This window comes from Stenella coeruleoalba, assembly GCF_951394435.1.
Source record: "Stenella coeruleoalba genome assembly, chromosome: 2".
NCBI classification, from domain to species: domain Eukaryota; kingdom Metazoa; phylum Chordata; class Mammalia; order Artiodactyla; family Delphinidae; genus Stenella; species Stenella coeruleoalba.
Window position 1 is genome coordinate 122,301,574 of NC_137147.1, and position 23,299 is coordinate 122,324,872.

A 23,299-nucleotide genomic window follows, 5' to 3' on the forward strand; every position below is an offset into this window, starting at 1 on the left:
TTAGAGATTAATCCGTTGTCCATTGTTTCATTTGCAAATATTTTCTCCCACTCTGAGGGTTGTCTTTTCATCTTGTTTATGGTTTCCTTTGCTGTGCAAAAGCTTTGAAGTTTCATTAGGTCCCATTTCTTTACTTTTGTTTTTATTTCCATTTCTCTAGGAGGTGGGTCAAAAAGGCTCTTGAAGTGATTTATGTCACAGAGTGTTCTGCCTATGTTTTCCTCTAAGAGCTTTATAGTGTCTGGCCTTATATTTAGATCTTTAATCCATTTTGAGTTTATTTTTGTGTATGGTGTTAGGGAGTGTCCTAATTTCATACTTTTACATGTACCTGTCCAGTTTTCCCAAAACCACTTATTGAAGAGGCTATCTTTTCTCCATTGTATATTCTTGCCTCCTTCATCAAAGATAAGGTGACCATACGTGCGTGGGTTTATCTCTGGGCTTTCTATCCTGTTCCATTGATCTATATTTCTGTTTTTGTGCCAGTACCATACTGCCTTGATTACTGTAGTTTTGTAATATAGTCTGAAGTCTGGGAGCCTGATTCCTCCTGCTCCGTTTTTCTTCTCAAGATTGCTTTGGCTCTTCAGGGTCTTTTGTGTTTCCATACAGATTGTGCAATTTTTTGTTCTAGTTCTGTGAAAAATGCTATTTGTAATTTGATAAGGATTGTATTGAATCTGTAGATTGCTTTGGGTAGTATAGTCATTTTCACAATGTTGATTCTTCCAATCCAAGAACATGGTATATCTCTCCATCTGTTTGTATCATCTTTAATTTCTTTCATCAGGGTCTTATAGTTTTATGCATTCAGGTCTTTTGTCTCCTTAGGTAGGTTTATTCCTAGGTATTTTATTCTTTTTCTTGCAAAGGTAAATGGGAGTGTTCCCTTAATTTATCTTTCAGATTATTCATCATTACTGTATAGGAATGCAAGAGATTTCTGTGCATTAATTTTGTAACCTGAAACTTTACCAAATTCATTGATTAGCTCTAGTAGTTTTCTGGTAGTATCTTTAGGATTCTCTATGTATAGTATCATGTCACCTGCAAACAGTGACAATTTTACTTCTTCTTTTCTGATTTGGATTCTTTTTATTTCTTTTTCTTCTCTGATTGCCATGGCTTAAAACTTTCAAAACTATGTTGAATAATAGTAGTGAGAGTGGGCAACCCTGTCTTGTTCCTGATCTTAATGGAAATGGTTTCAGTTTTTCACCATTGAGAGAGATGTTGACTGTGGGTTTGTCACATATGGCCTTTATTACGTTGAGGTAGGTCCCCTCTAAGCCCACTCTCTGGAGAGTTTTTATCATAAATGGGTGTTGAATTTTGTTGAAAGCTTTTCTGCATCTATTGAGATGATCATATGGTTTTTAACCTTCAATTTATTAATATGGTGCATCACATTGATTGATTTGCATATATTGAAGAATCCTCGCATTCCTGGGATAAACCCCACTTGATCATGGTGTATGATCCTTTTAATGTGCTGTTGGATTCTGTTTGCTAGTATTTTGTTGAGGACTTTTGCATCTATGTTCATCAGTGATATTGGCCTGTAGTTTTCTTTTTTTGTGATATCTTTATCTGGTTTTGGCATCAGGGTGATGGTGGCCTTGTAGAATGAGTTTGGGAGTATTCCTCCCTCTCTATATTTTGGAAGAGTTTGAGAAGGATAGGTGTTAGCTCTTCTCTAAATGTTTGATAGAATTCAACTGTAAAGCCATCTGGTCCTGGGTTTTTGTTTGTTGGAAGATTTTTAATCACAGTCTCAATTTCAGTGCTTGTGATTGTTCTGTTTATATTTTCCATTTCTCCCTGGTTCATTCTTGGAAGGTTGTACTTTTCTAAGAATTTGTCCATTTCTTCCAGGTTGTCCATTTTATTGGCATATAGTTGCCTGTAGTAGTCTCTCATGATCCTCTGTGTCTCTCTAGTGTCAGCTGTTACTTCTCTTTTTTCATTTCTAATTCTGTTGATTTGAGTCTTCTTCCTTTTTTTCTTGATGAGGCTGGCTAATGGTTTAGCAATTTGTTTATCTTCTCAAAGAACCAGCTCTTAGTTTTATTGATCTTTGCTATTGTTTCCTTCATTTATTTTTCATTTATTTCTGATATGATCTTATGATTTCCTTCTTTCTGCTAACTTTGGGTGTTTTTTTATTCTTCTTTCTTCAATTGCTTTACATGTAAGGTTAAGTTGTTTGTTTGTGAGTTTTCTTATTTCTTGAGGTAGGGTTGTATTGCTATAAACTTCCTTCTTAGAAGTGCTTTTGCTGCATCCCATAGGTTTTGGGTCATTGTGTTTTCATTGTCATTTGTTTCTAGGTATTTTTTTATTTCATCTTTGATTTCTTCAGTTCTCTCCTGGTTATTTAGTAGCGTATTGTTTAGCCTCCATGTATTTGTGTTTTTTACAGTTTTTTTTTTTTTGTAATTGATATCTAGTTGCATAGCGTTGTGGTCAGAAAAGATACCTGATATAATTTAAATATTCTTAAATTTACCGAGGCTTGACCCAAGATATGATCTATCCTGGAGACTGTTCCCTGAGCACTTGAGAAGAAAGTGTATTCTGTTGTTTTTGGATGGAATGTCCTATAAATATCAATTAAGTCCATCTTGCTTAATGTATCATTTAAAGCTTGTGTTTCCTTATTTATTTTCATTTGGATGATCTGTCCATTGGTGAAAGTGGGGTGTTAAAGTCCCCTACTACTTTTGTGTTACTGTCAATTTCCCCTTTTATGGTTGTTAGCATTTGCCTAATGTATTAAGGTGCTCCTATGTGGCGTGCATAAATATTTATAATTGTTATATCTTCTTCTTGGATTGATCCTTTGATCATTATGTAGTGTCCCTCTTTGTCTCTTGTAACAGTCTTTATTATAAAGTCTAGTCTGATATGAGTATTCCTACTCCAGGTTTCTTTTGATTTCCATTTGCATGGAATATCTTTTTCCATCCCCTCACTTTCAGTCTGTATGTGTCCCTAGGTCTGAAGTGGGTCTCTTGTAGACAGCATATATACAGGTCTTGTTTTTGTTCCCATTTACCCAGTCTGTGTCTTTTGGTTGGAGCATTTAATCCATTTACATTTAAGGTAATTATCGATATTTATGTTCCTATTACCATTTTCTTAATTGTTGTGGGTTTGTTTTTGTATGTTTTTTCATCTTTTGTGTTTCCTGCCTAGAGAAGTTCCTTTAGCATTTGTTGTAAAGCTGGTTTGTTGGTGCTGAATTCTCCTAATGTTTGCTTGTCTGTAAAGGTTTTAATTTCTCTGTTGAATCTGAATGAGATCCTTGCTGGGTAGAGTAATCTTGGTTGTAGGTTTTTCCCTTTCATCACTGTATTTATTTATTTATTTATTTAACATCTTTATTGGAGTATAATTGCTTTACAATGGTGTGTTAGTTTCTGCTTTATAACAAAGTGAATCAGCTAGCCTTTCATCACTTTAAATATGCCCTGCCACTCCCTCTGGCTTGTAGAGTTTCTGATGAAAGATCAGCTGTTAACCTTATGAGGATTTCCTTGTATGTTATTTGTTTCTTTTCCCTTGCTGCTTTTCATACCTCTTTCTTCGTTTTTAATTTTTTATAGTTTGATTAATGTGTGTCGTGGCGTGTTTCTCCTTGGATTTATCCTGTATGGGACTCTCTGTGCCCTCTGGACTCGATTGACTATTTCCTTTCCCATGTTAGGGAAGTTTTTGACTATAATCTCTTCAAATGTTTTCTCGGACCCTTTCTTTTTGTCTTTTTATTCTGGGACCCCTATAATTCGAATATTGGTACCTTTAATGTTGTCCCAGAGGTCTCTGAGACTGTCCTCAATTCTTTTCATTCTTTTTTCTTTATTCTGTTCTGCAGTAATTATTTCCACTATTTTATCTTCCAGGTCACTTATCCGTTCTTCTGCCTCTGTTATTCTGCTATTGATTCCTTCTAGAGAATTTTTAATTTCGTTTATTGTGTTGTTCATCATTGCTTGTTTGCTCTTTTGTTCCTCTAGATCCTTGTTAAACGTTTCTTTTATTTTCTCCATTCTATTTCCAAGATTTGGGATCATCTTTACTATAATTACTCTGAATTCTTTTTCAGGTAGACTGCCTATTTCCTCTTCATTTGTTTGGTCTGATGGATTTTTACCTTGCTCCTTCATCGGCTGCATATTTCTCTATCTTCTCATTTTAACTTACTTAGTGTGTTTGGGGTCTCCTTTTCACAGGCTTCAAGTTCTTAGTTCTTGTTATTTTTGGTGTCTGACCCCAGTGGGTGAGATTTGTTCAGTGGCTTGTGTAGGCTTCCTGGTAGTGGGGACTGGTGCCTATGTTCTGGTGGGTGGGGCTGGATCTTGTTCTTCTGGTGGGCAAGTCCATGTCTGGTGGTGTGTTTTAGGGTGTCTGTGAACTTAATATGACTTTAGGCAGCTTCTCTGCTAATGGGTGTGGCTGTGTTCTTGTCTTGCTAGTTGTTTGGCAGGGGGTGTCCAGCACTGGTTCTTGCTGGCCGTTGGGTGGAGCTGGGTCTTAGTGTTGAGACGGAGATTTCTGGGAGAGCTCCCACTGATTGATATTACGTGGGAATGGGAGGTCTCTGGTGTCCAATGTCCTGGACTCAGCTCTCCCACCTCGGAGGCTCAGGCCTGACAGCCAGCCAGAGCAGCAAGAACCCCTTTTAAGTAGAGATGAATTGGAGTCTTTCTTTGATAATAGGTAGTCTTCCCTTGCGGTCTCATCAGTGCAGCTTTTTTTTCACTTTTCCTTCCTGCTTCGTCTAGTTTCATAGGGTGTAACATAGAGGCTTCTTACCTGGCGCTTCAGACCAGAGTTCCTAGTGCAAAATGGCTGCACCTGGCACCTCAGGTCAGCAGATATGTGAGTTACTTTTATCTTTTTTTTTTTTGGCCAAAGTTCTACAGTTCTTACAAATGGATCTCATATATTCCTTGCTAGGTTTATTCCTATATATTTCTGGTATTTGCCAGCTATTTTGAATGGCTCTTTCTTTTCTTCAATTAGATTTACCAATCAGTTATTGCTGGTATATAAGAAAACCGTTAGCTTGGGTCAATGCCAGTCTTACATTCAGCCACTTTTATGAGGTCCAGTAATTTCTAAAGTCAATTATCACAGAATTTCTGGGTAGACTATCAGATGGTCTGTAAATCAGTTGTTGGATTTCTAAATCTTGCTCAAACTTACTCAGGCACATGGCACTCATTTTTGACACCAAAATTGCCCTTAACTCTAACAAAGAAAAAATGAAAAATATTGTTTATATATATAAACCGGAAAATAGGGGCTTGGAGCATGTTTTCAGTATGGTCCTCCCTTCATTCCAGGAGGTTAAGTGCTCTGATGCGTCCTCCATCTGGCCTCATTTATCTACACAGGAATTTCCTCAGTGTTAAGAACACAACTGTTCTAGCCATTCCCAAGATATTTGTGAAATTCAAAAGAAAAATACAGTATTTAAACAATAGGGCTAGCAAGCTACTGGATTTCAATAAATAAACCAATTCCTGTAGCTGCAGTTGTTACTTTTCAGTCAAGGAAATGTAGTCCTTAGGAAAAAAAAAAAATCAAGACAGCAAAAGTCAAAGGGAAAAATACAAGACAGAAGAAAAATATAGGCAAAACTTTCTCCTATAAAATGTAAGGAAACTATTACCTATGATGTATCACAGCAGACTGTCAGAAATTTTAAAACACTAATTTTTCAAGCTATTAATTCATATTGCGTAGGTGAAGTTATAAAAACTTGTATCTTCTATACCAGTTTCCCATGGAATGCTAAAGATAATCCCAGCATTATTATATGATCTCTCACATAGCAATTCCCTCATTGTTTTAAACCAGTTTTAAATGGTTGTTTCAGAATGTTATAAAAGTCTCAAATTTTTTATATTTAAATAAGTAAATGTCATAAGCATTTGAGAGCGAGGCTTTAGTAGGAAGATGAATATATGGCATGAATAAGGCATGAATATATGGCACCTGAATCCTCCAAAAAAATGAAGTACAGCTTCAGGATCCTTCCTTACCTGTGTGTTGAAGCCTAATCTCGCCTAGGACAACTAGCAATTACACATAGATGGGTGAGAAAAAATATTAATTGATAACTGCTTCAATGAGCTAATTCCACAGTGGTAAAAATCATAAATACTATCATTTTGAACACAAAACTGTCTACCACATTTATTCAGAATGCTCTTCTAATTTAACACCGGGTGAACCTAACAAAAAAAGGAAAGCAATGAGGTTTTTGATGGAACATTCTGAATTACTTAATCCTTGGTTTTATTTTAATTAAAATCTACTCATTTAATTGAAAATTTGTTCATGTATACCACAAGGTCACTTTATCACCAGCTCTATCATGTTCCATACCAGAGAAAAATTATATTCTAGGGCAGGGTTTGTCAAACTACAACCCACAGCCCCAACCCCGCCCACTGCCTATTTTTGTGCAGCCTGTGGACTAGAATAATTTTCACATTTGTAGATAGTTGAAAAAAATTAGAAGAATAATAGTTTATGACACATGGACATTCAAATTTCAGCATCCATAGATAATTATTGGTACACTGGCACGCCTGCTTATTTGCATATTATCTATGGCTGCTGGAAAATCCATATGGCCCACAAAGCTTAAAATATTTACCATCTACTTCTTTACGGAAACTGTGTATCCACCCCTGTTGGACTATTAAGCTGAAAAGGCAAAGTAGTAGGAGAGGGCGATTCCCAAAGTCTACCTTAGAAGACTGACATTTTTGGAGAACTGGTTAGTGCTTTGACAAGAGGCAGTTTGGCTAGGAGTTCTGTGTTTTATGGTAGAGTAAGTAGCTGATTTGGAAGCAGTGATGTTTGACAGAGGAGTGTTGCTGTTGTTGTTATTATTATCATTTTAACCACCAGTACTTCTTGCTGATTTATATTCTCCACCTCCCAAGAGGAATTTGACCAGTTTGATTACATCTCATTTATGTGAAGTGTACAAAATATGTTGCAAGAATTGTTTGTGTCAAAGACAATAAACAAACTTTTTAATCCTTCTTCCTTAAGCAGGAAGTCACAATTTGCCAGTAAGCAATTTAAAACAAACCCCACAACGTTATATGTTTGGTTCAAAACAAGAAATATTTTAGGCCTTGGGATACTGTCATCTTGGCAACCCCATTTGTCCTCCCTGGTGAGAACACGTGCATACCGCTGCTTGCTTTCCGGTTCAGTGAGAGAGGGTCACACCTTGCCCTCTTAATCCCAGAGTCAAATATGATTACAAATTTTTCCTCCCAGGAATCTAACTTGTAAGGAAGATCACTGTGCTTTTTGTTAAACAAGATATCTCTCTTTAGTTGCCCTATTCATTCTCAGGCTTACTATATTTCATCGGCCTAAAGATTATGTTTGACATTGGCAATTGTTAGAGACCATTTGTTTTTACAGTGGAAAAAGAAATAAAAGTGCAAATGTCAGACCTCAAAATCCATACTTCTCTGAATTGTTCTCATTTTCGAGAATGAGAATGTGTGTGTGTCTTTCCCTCAAGTGGGGAAAATGTCACTGTGGCTAAGTCGAAATAGTTTATGTCTCTCATTTTCTTTTTCATTAACTGCAAAATTAGAGGAAATTTTAGGACATAATAAGTGAATTATGGGAAAGTGAAAATTCTAGGACACATCCCAGTTGCAGTTAAAATAAGAATGGCTCATGTCAAATCCTGAAAAACATAGAAAAGTAAAAATTGAAGCTTCATTATCAGAAAAGTAGCACTGTTAAAAACGGACAGTCTTAGCAGTTGAGGAGTCTGTTTTGAGGTCTGATAAGTTAACATTAGTAAACTAGTAAGTAACATTAGTAAACAAGTTAGATACTCAGACCGCGTTAGTTATGTTGATATCAGAATTTGACCTTAGCAGCAACCAACTTAACAAATGTGGGCATTTCTAATGATCTAATCGCCTCGTTTATAACTGTGATGAACAAGCAAAGCCCTCTTGATAGAAGGACTAGGTGAGTGACATGAACTAGGGGAGCCATTTACCAGAGGTGGTGGTGGGGAACATCAACCGTGAGAATATGAGAAACCGGTTAATTGCTCTCAAACTTGTAATTTTGTATTGTCTAATCTCAAAATAGGGTGACATGCAAAGCTCTCTATATCCTCTGCAAAACAAGCTGGCCCCATCTTCCCACAGCAGGCACGGGAAGGCCACTGGGGGCAAATGCCTCTTCCCACCTGTTCTCTGCTGTAAATAAGCCTGCAGCCCACACCAGGGGCCAATTAAAAGGAATGGCTGGGGCTTCCCTGGTGGCGCAGTGGTCGAGAGTCCTCCTGCCAATGCAGGGGATAAGGGTTCGTGCCCCGGTCCGGGAAGATCCCACATGCCGCGGAGCGGCTGGGCCCGTGAGTCATGGCCGCTAAGCCTGCGCGTCCGGAGCCTGTTCTCCGCAATGGGATAGGCCACAACAGTGAGAAGCCCGCGTACCGCAAAAAAAAAAAGGAATGGCTGTTTGTTCAGTGGCCCAGGAAGGCATCAGGTGGACTCTAGTTCCTTGGCAGCAATCCCAATTAAGGTGTATTGTTTATCAGGGGGCCAATTAAGAAGACGGAATTAAGAAGAGGTCACGCCCTCTATTAAGGAGTAGTCTGAACCTGGGGAAGCAGTATGATGCCGGGGTTGGTGGGGTTCTCCTGGCCGCCCCTGGATGGAGCCTCTCATGGCCATGCCCAGATGGGGAAAGAGAATGATGGTTTTTGTACCTCTTATTAGACAGCTTTTGTAAAAAGTATTTTTAATTTTAAAAAAGGTGTTTGTTTGTTTTAAGTAGTATAGTCTGAAAGGTCAAGATGTCGCATAACTAGCCCCAAATGTTAGCTCTTTTGGTTACTGTGACACAAAAAGGAGGAGGAATGGGCTACAGAGCCAGGTGACATGCAAAAGCATTTAGTGGTGCTTGTAGCTAGCCAAGCGCCCTATTCAGCACTGATGCAGGCAGAATTGGGGACGGTGAGAGCACAGCCAGGGAAGCCCAAGCAGACACCGCTGGCCGAGTGATCCTCTGCCCCCAGGGCTGTGGGAGGTACGGGGACAGTGGGCAGGGGTAAGACTCCACCCAGGAAGCGGTGCTGCGATCATCCCCATTTCGCTGCAAGGAGAAGCGGGTGGGGCACAGGTTAACTTGCCTACGGAGCCACAGCTTACAGGCAGCAGGTGCTTTCAACCATCACTTTTAACTATAAGCTTCATCTGTGGTTTTGGTTTCTTTTTCCTTTTTTTTTTTTTAAACGTATTTTGCAAAATCGGTTTCAAGAGCTACCAAATTTCATCAAGCCAAGGTCTAAACAAAACAACTTGTAAGGTCCCCACCATCCTGACTCACTGGGGCTGTACGGGTTTCAGCACCTTTTAACCCCGTCCTATCCCAGTCCCAGGCAAACTGAGACAGTTGGTCGCCAGACTCGTGGCTCACGTTCGAACACACCGACCAACAAAATGACCCCGCCCCCAAGTGGCCAGAAAGACCCTGATGGCGCTCCGACCTTCTACTTTTCTGTTGCCGCAGCCTGTGCGTCCTGAGCTGGCTATTTCTGCTTTCGGAGGGGGGTTGTCTTACACCCTCCCCCCCCACCCCAGAGTCTTCAGTCTTTCAGGGCCCCCAAAACGCTGCGGGGCGGGGTGGTTGGTCCCCACCCCAGCGGGAGGCCCGCGACCAGCCGGGAGGGGCGCGCGGCGCTCGGAGCGCCCAGGGCCGGGCCTCTGACCCGCGCAGGCGCAGAAGCGCCCTCCCAACTCCGGTTTCATGGATTCCCAGTCCAGCTGCGTGGTGGTGACCGGTAAGACGACTTTTCTGCTTTTCCACTTGCTGCTGCTTTTAGCCTGACCATGGAATGTGCACTTGCCTGATCCTGGTCATAAAGTTCCCTCATGGGGAAAAAAGAGTGGCAACTGGTGGTTCCAATAATTCCAGATGGAGCTAACTTCCTGCTATGCCCTATTAAAAAAAAAAAAAAAACAGGGGACAGAGAGGCTTTTCTGTTTCTGTCCTGTCATTCACTTCAAATAACCCTTGAGTGGCATACACAGTAGGTGCCCACATGTGGCTTAGGCTCAGACCTTGTCCTTCAGCCCATCAGGGGGGAGGCAGAGGCTGGCGCCGTCTGTCCGAGTCTGGGGCCCATGTGGCATCCACTGGGGTACAGCTGCATAGCAAGGAAGGGGGAGCAGGGGACTCAGAAAGAACAGAGCCTAATAAGGCTGAGACAGCCCATCTACAGTGCCCACCCCGACAGGGGCACATAGCTCCCCTACAAAACTAGAGGGCTTTTAGCCACCCAGGGAACTCTAAGCACCCTCTGAGAGCCACCAGTTAGAGACTTTGAACCCCAGAAGGTCAACTCAGAAGGAATGGTAGCCACCCACTCCTGCCTTTCACCAGCACATTCAAAATCAACCCCAGACACCCCCAGTCGTTGTCACAGCTGGTCCCTGGAGGGCTTGATTTCTTCACAAAGCTCTTTATTTTTAGACACATTTGGCATATTTTAAGTTTTTTGAATTGTGTTGGATGAAGGAAACATTGAAGAGAGAAGGGTTCCTGTGTGTGTGGAAAATTGAAAGTTACCTATCTTAATATTTTCAGACTATAATCAAACTCCTGTTAACCTTCTGAGAAAAAGAAAGTTCTTTCGAAAACCTTTTATCTCCCTTGTTCTCATTTGTGTTATTTTGGGTATTAGAGATTGGTTCAGATTACCCTTGAATTCCTAAGGAAACTGTACCCCTGATAAATGTGACACTTGTCACAAATGAAATATGAATATTGAAGCACCAGGGCAAGCCTTAGACTCACATCAACCCCTGCCTCTGTCCTGTCAACTTGTGGTTTGCTGGCAAACTCTGGATTGTTTGATGAAGTACCTGATAATCAGCTGCGATTTGGGAATACTCACTGGCTTCCAGAGTGTGGCCTTCCTTTATTAAAAATGCTCTGAGCTGCTAAGGGCAGTCTTTTCGTTTAATTGGTTTTGCTTCACGTGTAAATCTCACTAAGACAATTGGCACGTAGACAGATGGTGGGGGAACAAGGGCTCTGACAAACTGCCTTAAGATCAAGACATTCGGACTGGCACCAAATGATGACAATGGGAGAGTGAGAAAACCTGCCTCCCTCCAGAGGGCCTCTCTTGATTCCAAGAGATTTCTCCAGCCCCTTTTCACAAGTTCCACTCGAGGGCCTGCCAAGTTTAAAGTGTAAGGTTTGACCCTGCAAAACAAGAGCTTCAAACCTTCATTTGCTGAGTTGTTTTGCCTAATTGAAAACAGATAAGAAATGATCTGCATACACTGATCTGAATATGATTCTAAAGCAGCATGTGATTTTTTCTGGTGTCACTGCATTTTTAGTATTCCTACAGTCATCCCAGGAGGTACCTGATTTCTCAGTGATTTTTCCTTAATCTCAGTATTTTCCTTTTTTTTTCTTTTTCTTTTTTGCTTGGCAACTCCAGTCTTATTTATTCTGTAAGATTCAGTCAAAGTCAGAAAACACCACTAGCTTCCTGGGACATCGTGTCCCAAACTTTTCTATTCCCTGAGAAAGTTTCACCCTTTGTGAGTCAAACTTGCTAGTGCTCTAGACCCAGAGGTTCCAGAATTTCAGAGGCACAGCCCTCTCCAGAACTGACTTCTGCTCTAAAGACCTGAGGTCCGGGGTTTGGGGTGGAGGTGAGGTTTCAGAGGTAGGTATTTAATTGTAGCTCCTCCCCATCTCAGAATCTGATGATTTGAGAAATACATCACGGGAATCAGATAGATGGAACTCAGAACGTCAGCTGGGTTCCAGGTAAAGCTGAGCTGGAGAAAGTCACCTCTAGCTGCAGCCCAGTGCCCACCCTGAAGTGAGCCCACCAGTCACAGGCCCACTTGATAGCGGCTGGCCTCCCCTACAGGGGCCAGGCAGGAACTGTTGAGCTCTGCGCATGGGCCACACTGAAGGAGAGATGAAGCAAGAGGCCCCCAGGGTCCTGGTCCCTCCTGCTAGCCACACCATCCTAAAAGGCTTGTGATGGTTAATTTCATGTGTCAACTTGACTGGGCCACGGAGTGCCCAGATATCTGGTTAAACGTTATATGGATGTGTCTGTGATGGTGTTTTTGGAAGAGCTTAGCATTTGAATCGGTGGGCTCAGTAAAGCAGTGCCCTCTCCAGTGTGACTGGGCCTCATCTAATCCATTAAGGGTCTGAATAGGGTCTGAATAGAATAAAAAAGCAGAGGAGGGTTGAATTCTCTGTCTGAAGGCATGATCCGGCACATTAGTCTTCTCCTGCCCTCAAACTGGTGCTCCTGGGTCTCGGGCCTTCAGCCTTGGACTGGAATTTACTCCACTGGCTTTCCTGGGTCTCCAGCCTGTGGCTCATAATCACATGAGCCAATACCTTATAATAAATCTCTTTCTATATATATGCAGAGATATATATATATATATATACACACACACATACATACCAGTACAGACCTCTCAATTTCTGGAGAGAGAAATAGAGGCCTAAAGTACACATGAAATCTCAACATGGAAAAGTAAGGACAGGGCCTCTGACTGATAGGCACGGTGCCCAGGCAGGGGGGTTGGGGCTGAGAAATGGTGGCATCAAATGATCAGAGAGAATCAGGGCAGAGTGAGGGTCTAGCTGGAGCCCATCCCACGCTGCCCAGAGAGACAGTATAAAAGGATTTAGCATTTGTTTAGCATCTACCAGCTTCTGGAAACAATACGTGCTGTACATGGCATTGTTTAATCTGTCCAGAGGTCCCAGGAGGTATGTAACTATAACAACTATGAAGGAGAACGCTGACACTGCTTCCTGTGTTTGAGGCAGTATTGCAAATGCTCCGTTTTATTCATTTAATCTGCACAACAACCCTTTTAGATTATTATAATTAGTGTGCATTTTACAGATGAGAAAATCAAGGCACTGAAGCTAAGTAACTTGCTCAACGTCACCCAGCTGCTAAGTGGTGGGGCTGAGATGCAACAACAGAAGCCTGAACCCAGACACTGAGGTCTCTGACCACTCTTGGCTGCTGTTGCGCCACGACCTGAGCTTTGGCGGGGTCACTGCATGGTGTGGGTGCCGTAAAAATAAGCAGCTGCAACACTGAGAGGGTGATGGTGTCCTTCTCCCCAGGCAGCAGGAAACATTTCCTAAGCTAGTCTCAGAGGAGGTTTGCTGTCCTCCCCAAAGCAAAATTCTGTTTAACTGCGTTTTATTAGAAATCTTCATTGCAATTAAATTACATAATAGTACACAGTGTAAATAAGTGTTCCCAGTTCTAGGAACAAGCCCTTCCGTCCACACACCTCATCCAGAAGCTCCTTCCCAGAGTGAGACCTCTCCTGGGTCTCACCTTGCCCAGGCTCAGCCCCTCCAACCTCTCTGCCTCCTCCTCCCCCATGAAGTCCTGGGTCACCGCCACCTCCTCCAGGAGACTTCCCTAACCACCTCCACCCATCTTCTCTCCCCGCTCTGTATTCTGATCCTAGTTGTTGTTCAAAGCCTTGCTATTCCAAGTGTGGTCCAAGGGCCAGTAGCATCAGTACCACTGGGGAGCTTGTTAGGAATTCAGAATCTCCAGCATCACCCCAGACCTGCCCAATCAGATTCTACATTTTAATAAGATATACATGTGTATTAGCATTTGAGAAACGCTGGACCAAATCTCACACTTTTTTAAACTTTTAATTTTGAAATAATTATAGATTCACAAGAATTTGCAAAGAAAATGTATAGACTGGTCCTCTGCATCTTTCACCCAGCCTCCTCCAATGTTAACATCTTCAATATCAAAGCTAAGATACTGATATTGGTATAACTCAGTGTGTATGTGTGTGTGTGTGTGTGTGTGTGTGTGTGTGCGCGCACATGCATGCATAACTCTATGTGGTATTATCACGTGTGTAGCTTTGTGTAACCACCACCGTCAAGATAAATAACTGTACCAACATCACAAGGCTCCTTCGAACTACCCCTTTATAGCCACACCTACCCTTTTCCCCCAGCTCTAACTCCTGGTAACCATTAATCTGTTCTTCATCTCTATAATTATGTTTATAGATATAAATTATAATTTACAAATATTATATTGGGTTGGCCAAAAAATCCGTTCAGGTTTTCCCATAAGAGCTTATGGAAAAACTCGAATGAACTTTTTGGCCAGCCCAAGGTAAATGGAATCATGCGGTATGTATCCTTTTGAGATTGGCTTTTTTTCACTCAGCATAATTCCCTTGAGCTTCTTATAAGTTGTTTATACCAATAATTCCTTCACTTTTTTTTTTTTTTTTTTGTGGTACATGGGCCTCTCACTGTTGTGGCCTCTCCTGTTGCGGAGCACAGGCTCCGGATGCACAGGCTTAGCGGCCATGGCTCACGGGCCCAGCTGCTCCATGGCATGTGGGATCTTCCCGGACGGGGGCACGAACCCGTGTCCCCTGCATCGGCAGGCGGACTCTCAACCACTGCGCCACCAGGGAAGCCCTCCTTCACTTTTAAAGCAATTTTTTAACAGCTTTATTGAGATATAATTCTCATGCTATACAATTCACTCATTTAAAGCATACAGTTCAATGGCTTTTAGTAGTCACAGAGTTATGCGTTTCTCAACACAGTCAATTGAGAATATTTTCATTACCCCCAAAAGAAACTCGACTCCCTAATCCTCATCCCCACTCCCCCACTACATACACACACACACACACACACACACAGAGTCAAGCTCTAGGCAACCACTAATCTACTTTCTGTCTTTATAGGTTGCCACTTCTGGACATTTCACATAAATGGAATCATACAGTTTTGTGACTGGCCTCGTTCACTGAGCATGTTTTCAAGGTTCATCCATGTTGTAACATAACACTTCTTTTTATTGCCAAATAATATGCCATTGTATGGGTAATACCATATTTTGTTTATTCATCAGTTGATGGACACTTGGGTTGTTTCTGCTTTTTTCTTTTCACTGCTGAGTAGTATTCTGTGATCTAGATGAACCACAGTTTATTTAACCTTTCACTCATTGAAGGACATTGAGTTGGTTTCTAGCTATGAGCTATTACAAATAAAGCTGCAGTGAACATTTGTGTACAAGTTTCTGTGTGAAAATAAGTTTTCATTTCTCTGGGGTAAATGTCCAGCAGTGCAAGTGCTTGGAAGTCCACTTTCAATTTTAAAAGAAACTGTCAAACCATTTCCCAGAGTGGCAGTACCATTACATTCCCACCAACAATGTATGTGTGACCTAGTTCCTCTTCATCCTTGTCAGCTTTGGGTGTTACCAGTATTTCTATTTTAGCCACCCTGAGAGAAGTGTAGTGACATCTCATTGTGATTTTATGGCTTTTTTTTTAATTAATTAATTAATTTTTGGCTGTGTTGGGTCTTCATTTCTGGCAAGAGCTTTCTCGAGTTGTGGTGAGTGGGGGCCACCCTTCATCACTGTGCACGGACCTCTCACTATCGCGGCCTCTCGTTGCGGAGCACAGGCTCCAGACGCGCAGGCTCAATAGTTGTGGCTCACGGGCCCAGTTGCTCTGTGGCATGTGGGATCCTCCCAGACCAGGGCTCGAACCCATGTCCCCTGCATTGGCAGGCAGACTCTTAACCACTGCACCACCAGGGAAGCCCTCATTGTGATTTTAATTTGCATTTCCCTGATGGCTAATGATGTTGAAACGTTTTTCATGTGCTTATTTGCCACCTGTATATCCTCTTCAGTGAAATGTTTCTTCATGTCTTTTGCCCGTTTTCTAACTGGACTGTCTTTTTTTTTCTTTTTAATTAATTAATTTTTTATTTTTGGCTGTGTTGGGTCTTCATTGCTGCATGTGGGCTTTCTCTAGTTGTGGCAAGCGGGGGCTACTCTTCGTTGTGGTGCACAGGCTTCTCACTGCAGTGGCTTCTCTTGTTGCGGAGCACAGGCTCTAGGCGCGCGGGCTTCAGAAGTTGTGGCATGCGGGCTCAGTAGTTGTGGCTCGTGGGCTCTAGAGTGCAGGCTTAGTAGTTGTGGTGCATGGGCTTAATTGCTCTGTGACATGTGGGATCTTCCCGGACCAGGGCTCGAACCCGTGTCTCCTGCATTGGCAGGTGGATTCTTAACCACTGCGCCACCAGAAAAGTCCCTAGACCGTCTTTTAAAGTTGAGTTTTGAGAGTTTTCTTATACGATTTACATACAATGCCTTTGTCAGATATGTGATTTACAACTGTCTGCAGAGTATCTTTTCATCCTCTCAGCAGGGTCTTTTGCAGAACAAAAGGTTTTCATTCTGATGAGGTCCACTTTATCAGTTTTTACTTTGATGGATCGCGCACTTGGTGTCAAGTCTATGGACTCTTTGCCTAACACTAGGTCCCAAGATTTTCTCCCTTTTTTTTCCCCAAAAAGTTTTATAAGTTTAGTTTTTACATTTAAGTCCATGATCAATTTTGAATTAATTTTTGTATACAGTGCAGGCTGAGGGATCCATTTTTTTTGCCTATAGGTGTCTGATTTATCCAGCCCCATTTGTTAAAAGGCTGTCCCTCTCCATTGAATTGCTTTTGCACCTTTGTTAACAGACAGCTGGGCATATTCACATGGGTGTGTTTCTGGTCCCTCTACACAGCATGCATTTTAACTGGACATGTGTGCTCACACCTTCTCGAGCCCTCCTACTTGGTGGTGGATCAGCCCCACATTCCTTTAGGGCCCCCCTACAATGCCTCACACAAGAGGACTTGGAAAATGCTTCCAGACGGGCAAGGTTGCAAGCCTCCACAAGAAAGGGGGTGTGTGGAGTCCTTGATGGCCCAGGGAATCACAAGAGGTCCCCAAGGAGGTGCGGGGAGCAGCACAGAAGCAGAGACACCTCGGCCCAAGGCACGGACTGAGGAAACCAGGCTTTCTTTGGTTTCAGGTTTCGGGCCCTTCCGGCAGCACCTGGTGAATTCCAGCTGGGAAGCAGTAAAGGTAAAAACCCTCTAAGCCCAGACCCAGGAGCGCACGACCCAGCTGGTTCCTTCTGTGGTTCTGAGAAAATCCAGCACGTAGGCTCCTTGGTGACCAGATCCACACGGGAGGGGAGAAAACACACACTGGGTGCCCTGGGACACGAGCTAGCTTTTTGTCCTTGGGTTGTGACTCACCTGCCCATAGGGGGCCCATCTGGCTCAGTGGTAAAGAAAACAGGCTGAAGGGACACCCCTGGGAAGGATGGGGAGTGGCCCAGGAAGGCTCTGCTGCCCTGAGAGCTGGGAACCCCTTCTGGCTGTGGAGTGTCAGGAAAGTCACTGCCCCCAGCCGTGGTGTTCTCATTCATGACATGGAAGGATAATAGTGCTGATGTTACAGGGTCGTTCTGAGGAGTAAAAGAGGTATGTGTGTGAAGCAAGTAAGTCTGTAAAAGCAGCTTTTTTAAAGCATAGTGCCTGGCACAGGGTAAGAGCTTAATACATGGTTATAATTATAAACAACATGGCTTCATTTTTAAGAAAGCAGCCAGGAGAGAGCATGTCCTCAGACAGGGCGTGAAGAGGGGTCTCATCCGTAGAACAGAGCTCTCCTCCCTGAAGCAATTGCCCCGCTCCTACCAGTCCCCACGCGGTGTCATTTAGAGGCTCAGAGCACAGCTTCATTTTTAAGAAAGCAGTCAGGAGAGAGCATGTCCTCAGACAGGGCGTGAAGAGGGGTCTCATCCGTAGAACAGAGCTCTCCTCCCTGAAGCCATTGCCCCACTCCTACCAGTCCCCACACGGTGTCATTTAGAGGCTCAGAGCATAGCTGGCTACTTATTCACACTTGACCATCAATTTCATGCTTCTGTTGGATCAAGCCAAAGGTAGGATCTTGAGTCTGTTCTCAGAGTTACCCAGTCAAGCTGAAAATGCAGCAAAACCACTTGAATCATGCGTTTGCAGCCACTGTAGCATTCATTTTTTAGCCTGTCCACACAGACGCGGTCAAGGAAACTCTCCACTCTTGAGTTAGAACTTGGGTTTTTTTCAACCAGGAAAAAAACTCAGAGAACCCCAGACTCACTGCCAAGACTCACTGCTGCACACAACATGCCAGAAAGGCAAGGTCAGGGCTTTATGAGTTCCTGGGTGTTTGCAGCCAGTTCCTCGAAAAACAGGACTTTTTCTGCTGAATCCCAAATGGTCCCTGAGTCCTTCTTTTTGTGCCTCAGTTTTCTTATCTGTAAAATGGGAAGGTTGTGATGACTACAGGTATTAACACCCATAAAGCCCTCAGAGCATGGCAGGGCAACTGCTGGTTCTCACAAATTTCATTCTTATTACTAAGAAGCTATTCTACCAGTCAGTTTTCTCAGTTGCAGGCAAATAGAATTGGACTTTGGAGAGCCACACAGGAAATGGAATGAGGGAGGGGATTATTTTGTAGACTCAAGATTCACCAATAAAGCTGGAGAATCAGGGCAGAAGGGCAGAAACAGAAGCAGACTGGGGGTTTCCAGGAAGAGGTAGTAGAATGGCAAACTAGGTGCTCTGAGCGGCCCTTCCCCTGTAGATAAACTAGATAAGATAGAACTTCTGTGCATTGCTGGACACGTAGTAGTAAAGGAAAGCCCATATATGTCATGCCACGCACAGAAATACATCACACATACCCAGGGCTGCAGCCTGAAGGGGTGAGGGTCAGCACCCCCACCCTAACACACAAAAGGCAGGGGGGCACGTGCCATTATCAACATTGTTTTTAGCAAAGGGGATACAATGAAACCAAGGCTCTTACTGTAAGCCAGACCCTTGAAAGGAGATCCTGTGGTCTCTAGCACCCCTGACTCCCAGCAAAGCATATGCAATTTCTCTTGAGGATTTAAAACCTTAGATTTTCCACAAACTAAGATAAACTAAACATTTATTTCCAATCAAAGATCACCAAATATTCAAAGAAACAAACTACCCTCAGTAAGAATGAGCAGAAGCAGATTTAGAACCTCAAAAACTTGAGGTTCTAAATCATTCTGCTAGATATTATCAGAAAGTAACATAATTATATATGGAATGCTTGAAGAAGTAATGATAGAATCACAAAAACTATCAAAAGATTAGGCGAATTGAAAAAGGGAGTAATAGAGCTTATAGAAATTTAAAACACAATTGTTGAAGTGAAGAATTTAACAGATGACTTAAAAGACAGTTTAGAATTATGCTAAGTGAAAGATGCCACTCACCAAAGACCACATATTATATGATTACATTTAGATGACTGTCCAGATGAAGCAAATCTATTGAGACATAAAGTAGATTAGTGGTTGCCTAGGGCAGGTGAGTGGGGGATTGGGGGAAATAGGGAGTGACTGTTAATGGGTATGGGTTTTTTTTAGGGTTGATGAAAAGGTTCTAAAATTGACTGTGGTGACGGTTGCACAACTCTGTGAATATACTAGAAGGCAATGAACTATAGACTTTAAATGGGTAAATTGTATGGTATGTGAAATACATGTAAATGGCAGTTTAGAAACAGATAAGAAAAATTAATGAACTAGAAGATAGCTCTGATGATATTGTTTAAAGGGCAGCATAAAGAGATGGACAAGGAAATGAAAAAAGAAATTAAGAAATATGGATAATAAAATGAGATATTTGAACATATGTTTATTTGGAGTTCCATAAGGAGAGAATGAATGAAATAAAGCACTAGCCAAAGAGGTAATGGTTGAGACTATTGCAGAATTGGATGAAAGACATAAATCCACAGAGATAAGAAGTATAAAATATACCAAGCAAAAACAAATAAAATCAATACATATACACATCATGGGAAAATTGCAGAAAACCAAAAACAAGGAGATTTGAAAGTAGTCGGGGGAAAAGACAGGTCACCTACAAAAGACAATACAATTAGACTGAGAGTAAATTTTTCAAAAACAACAATAAAAGCTAGAAAACAGTGGAGTAACATCATCAAAATGCTGGAAAAATATTGTCAACCTGAAATTGCATACCCAGCAAAATTATTTTTCAAAACAAGGATGAAATGAAGACATTTTCATTAAAGCAAGCATCAAGAGTTTACTACCAGCAGGCACAACCCTAAAGGAACATGTAAAGGATATCATTCAGAAGGAAGGAAAATTATCCCAGAAAGATGGTGTGAGATGCAAAGAGGAATTGTGAGCCCAAAGGTAAAATCTAAACTAGCATTATTTGTTAACAATGATAATAATAATAAATGGCTAATTGTAAGTTTAAAAATAAAGGATTGAACTAAAATATAGGACAATGAAGGCATAGAAGTTAAGAGGAGTGATTGAAGTTTAAGTCTTCTAAGGCCCTTGTATAGACAGGCATCCTGATATCAAATTCAGACTTTGTTAAATTATATATATTTATATTTATATATAATATATATATTAATTGAAGTATAGTTGATTTACAATGTTGTATTAGTTTCAGGTGTACGGCAAAGTGATTCGATTGTATATATGTATATATATAGCTGAATATATATATATATATTCTTTTTCAGATTCTTTTCCATTATAGGTTATTACAAGGTATTGAATATAGTTCCCTTTGCTATATACAGTAGGCCATTGTTGTTTATATATTTTATATATATAGTGATGTGTATCTTAATCCCAAACTCCTAATTTATCCCTCCCCACCTTTCCCCTTTAGTAACTGTAAATTTGTTTTCTATGTCTATGAGTCCATTTCTATTTTATAAATAAGTTCATTTGTATCATTTTTTTAGATTCCACATATAAGTGATATCATATGATATTTGTCTTTCTCTGTCTGACTTACTTCACTTAGTATGATAACCTCTAGGTCCATCCGTGTTGCTGCAAATGGCATTATTTTATTCTTTTTTATGGCTGAGTAATATTCCATGTGTATATGTACCATATCTTCTTTAACCATTCATCTGTTGGTGGACACTTATGTTGTTTCCATGTCTTGGCAATTGTGAATAGTGCTGCTATGAACGTTAGGGTGCATGTATCTTTTTGAATTAGAGTTTTCGTCTCTTCTGGATATAGGCCCAGGAGTGGGATTGCTGGCTTATATGGTAACTCTATTTTTAGTTTTTTAAGAAACCTCTGTACTGTTCTCCATAGTGACTGCACCAATTTATTCCCACCAACAGTGTAAGAAGCTTCCCTTTCTCTACACCCTCCCCAGCATTTATTATTTGTAGACTTTCTGATGATGGCCATTCTGACTGGTGTGAGGTGGTACCTCATTTTAGTTTTGATCTGCATTTCTCTAATAATTAGTGATGTTGAGCATCTTTTCATGTTCCTGTTGGACATTTGTATGTCTTCTTTGAAGAAATGTCTATTTAGGTCTTCTGCCCATTTTTTGATTGGGTTGTTTGTTTTTTTGATATTGAGCTGTATGAGCTGTTTGTATATTTTGGAAATTAATCCCTGTGGGTTGCATCATTTGCAAATATTTTCCTCTAGTCTGTAGGTTGTCTTTTCATTTTGTTTATGGTTTCCTTTTCTGTGCAAAAGCTTTTAAGTTTAATTAGCCATTTGTTTCTTTTTGCTTTTATTAACATTAGGAGATGGATTCAAAAAATATATTGCTGCAATTTATGTCAGAGAGCAATCTGCCTATGTTTTCCTCTAGGAGTTTTATCGTATCTGGTCTTACAATTTTATAGTGTCTGGTCTTTTATGGTCTTTAATGCATTTTCAGTTTATTTTTTTATATGGTATTAGAGAATGTTCTTTTTTTCTTTTCTTTGTTTTTTCAGCCACACCACACAGGCGGCATATGGAACTTCCCCAGCCAGAGATCAAACCCACGCCCCCTACAGTGGAAGCATGGAGTCTTAACCCCTGGACCACCAGGGAAGTCCCAGGAGAATGTTTTAATTTCATTATTTTACATGGAGCTGTCAGGTTTTCCCAGCACCACTTATTGAAGAGACTGTCTTTTCTCCATTGTATATTTTTGCCTCCTTTGTTGTAGATTAATTGACCATAAGTGCAGGGGTTTATTTCTGGGCTTTCTATCCTGTTCCATTGATCTATATGTCTGTTTTTGTGCCAGTACCATACAGTTTTGATTAATGTAGCTTTATAGTATAGTGTGAAGTCAGAGAATATGATTCTTCCAGCTCCATTCTTCTTTCTCAAGATTGTCTTGGCTATTCAGGGTCTTTTGTGTTTCCATACAAATTTTTAAAAATTTTTTGGTTCTAGTTCTGTGAAAAATACCATTGGTAATTTGATAGGGATTGCATTGAATCTAGATTGCCTTGGGTAGTATGGTCATTTTAACAATATTGTTTCTTCCAATTCAAGAACATGTTATATCTGTCCATCTGTTTGTGTCATCTTCCATTTCTTTCATCAGTGTCTTATAGTTTTCTGAGTACAGGTTTTGTTTCCTTAGGTAGGTTTATTCCTAGATATTTTATTCTTTTTGATGAAATGGTAAATGGAATTGTTTCCTTAATTTCTCTTTCTGATGTTTCCTTGTTAGTGTATAGAAATGCAACAGATTTCTGTATATTAATTTTGTATCCTGCAACTTTACTGAATTCATTGATGAGCTCTAGTAGTTTTCTGGTGGTATCTTTAGGATTTTCAATGTATAGTCATTGCAAACAGTGAAGTTTCACTTCTTCCTTTCCAGTTTGGATTCCTTTTATTTGTTTTGCTTCTCTGATTGCTGTGGCTGGGAATTCTAAAACAATATTGAATAAAAGTGGGAAAGAGGAGCATCCTTATCTTGTTCCTGATCTTAGAGGGAATGCTTTTAGATTTGCACCATTGAGTATGATGTTTGCTGTGGGTTTGTCATGTATGGCCTTTATTATGCTGAGGTATGTTCCCTCTACGCCCACATTCTGGAGAGTTTTATCATAAATGGATGTTGAATTTTATCAAAAACTTTTTCTGCATCTATTGAGATGATCATATGGTTTTTATTCTTCAGTTTGTTAATGTGGTGTATCACATTGATTGATTTGCAGATATTGAAAAAATCCTTCCATCCCTGGGATAAATCCCAATTATATATGTGTGGCAAAATTTCAAGAGTAACTATGAAAGAGTAGAAATAGAGTATATGGTTTCCAAGGGAGCAGGGAAACAAAACAGAATAAGGAAAAAATGAACAAAACTTTAATCAAAGGGACCAAAAAATTACCCCATAGGAAACAAGGTAGATGAATACACTGTTGTTGTACAGCTGAATACTAGTTATTGTAACTTGTCCCAATGGCACTGGCTGCTGCATACTCCCAGTGGCATTAC

General features: G+C 40.9%; 1 protein-coding gene across 2 annotated transcripts in view; it reads left to right on the forward strand.

The window, feature by feature from the left end:
• Nucleotides 1–9,811: 9,811 nt before the first annotated feature.
• The window catches only part of PGPEP1L (pyroglutamyl-peptidase I like), a gene marked incomplete at its 5' end in the record, with an annotated part of 49,190 nt that continues 35,702 nt past the window's right edge, over nt 9,812–23,299 (forward strand). The window contains 2 exons of one of the 2 annotated variants that reach the window (XM_079913397.1): nt 9,823–9,856; nt 16,976–17,028. In XM_079913397.1, coding sequence (XP_079769523.1) covers nt 9,823–9,856; nt 16,976–17,028 — 87 coding nt within the window. Of the gene's footprint in view, nt 9,857–16,975; nt 17,029–23,299 lie in introns of both variants that reach the window. The other variant, XM_079913398.1, reaches the window with a different exon arrangement.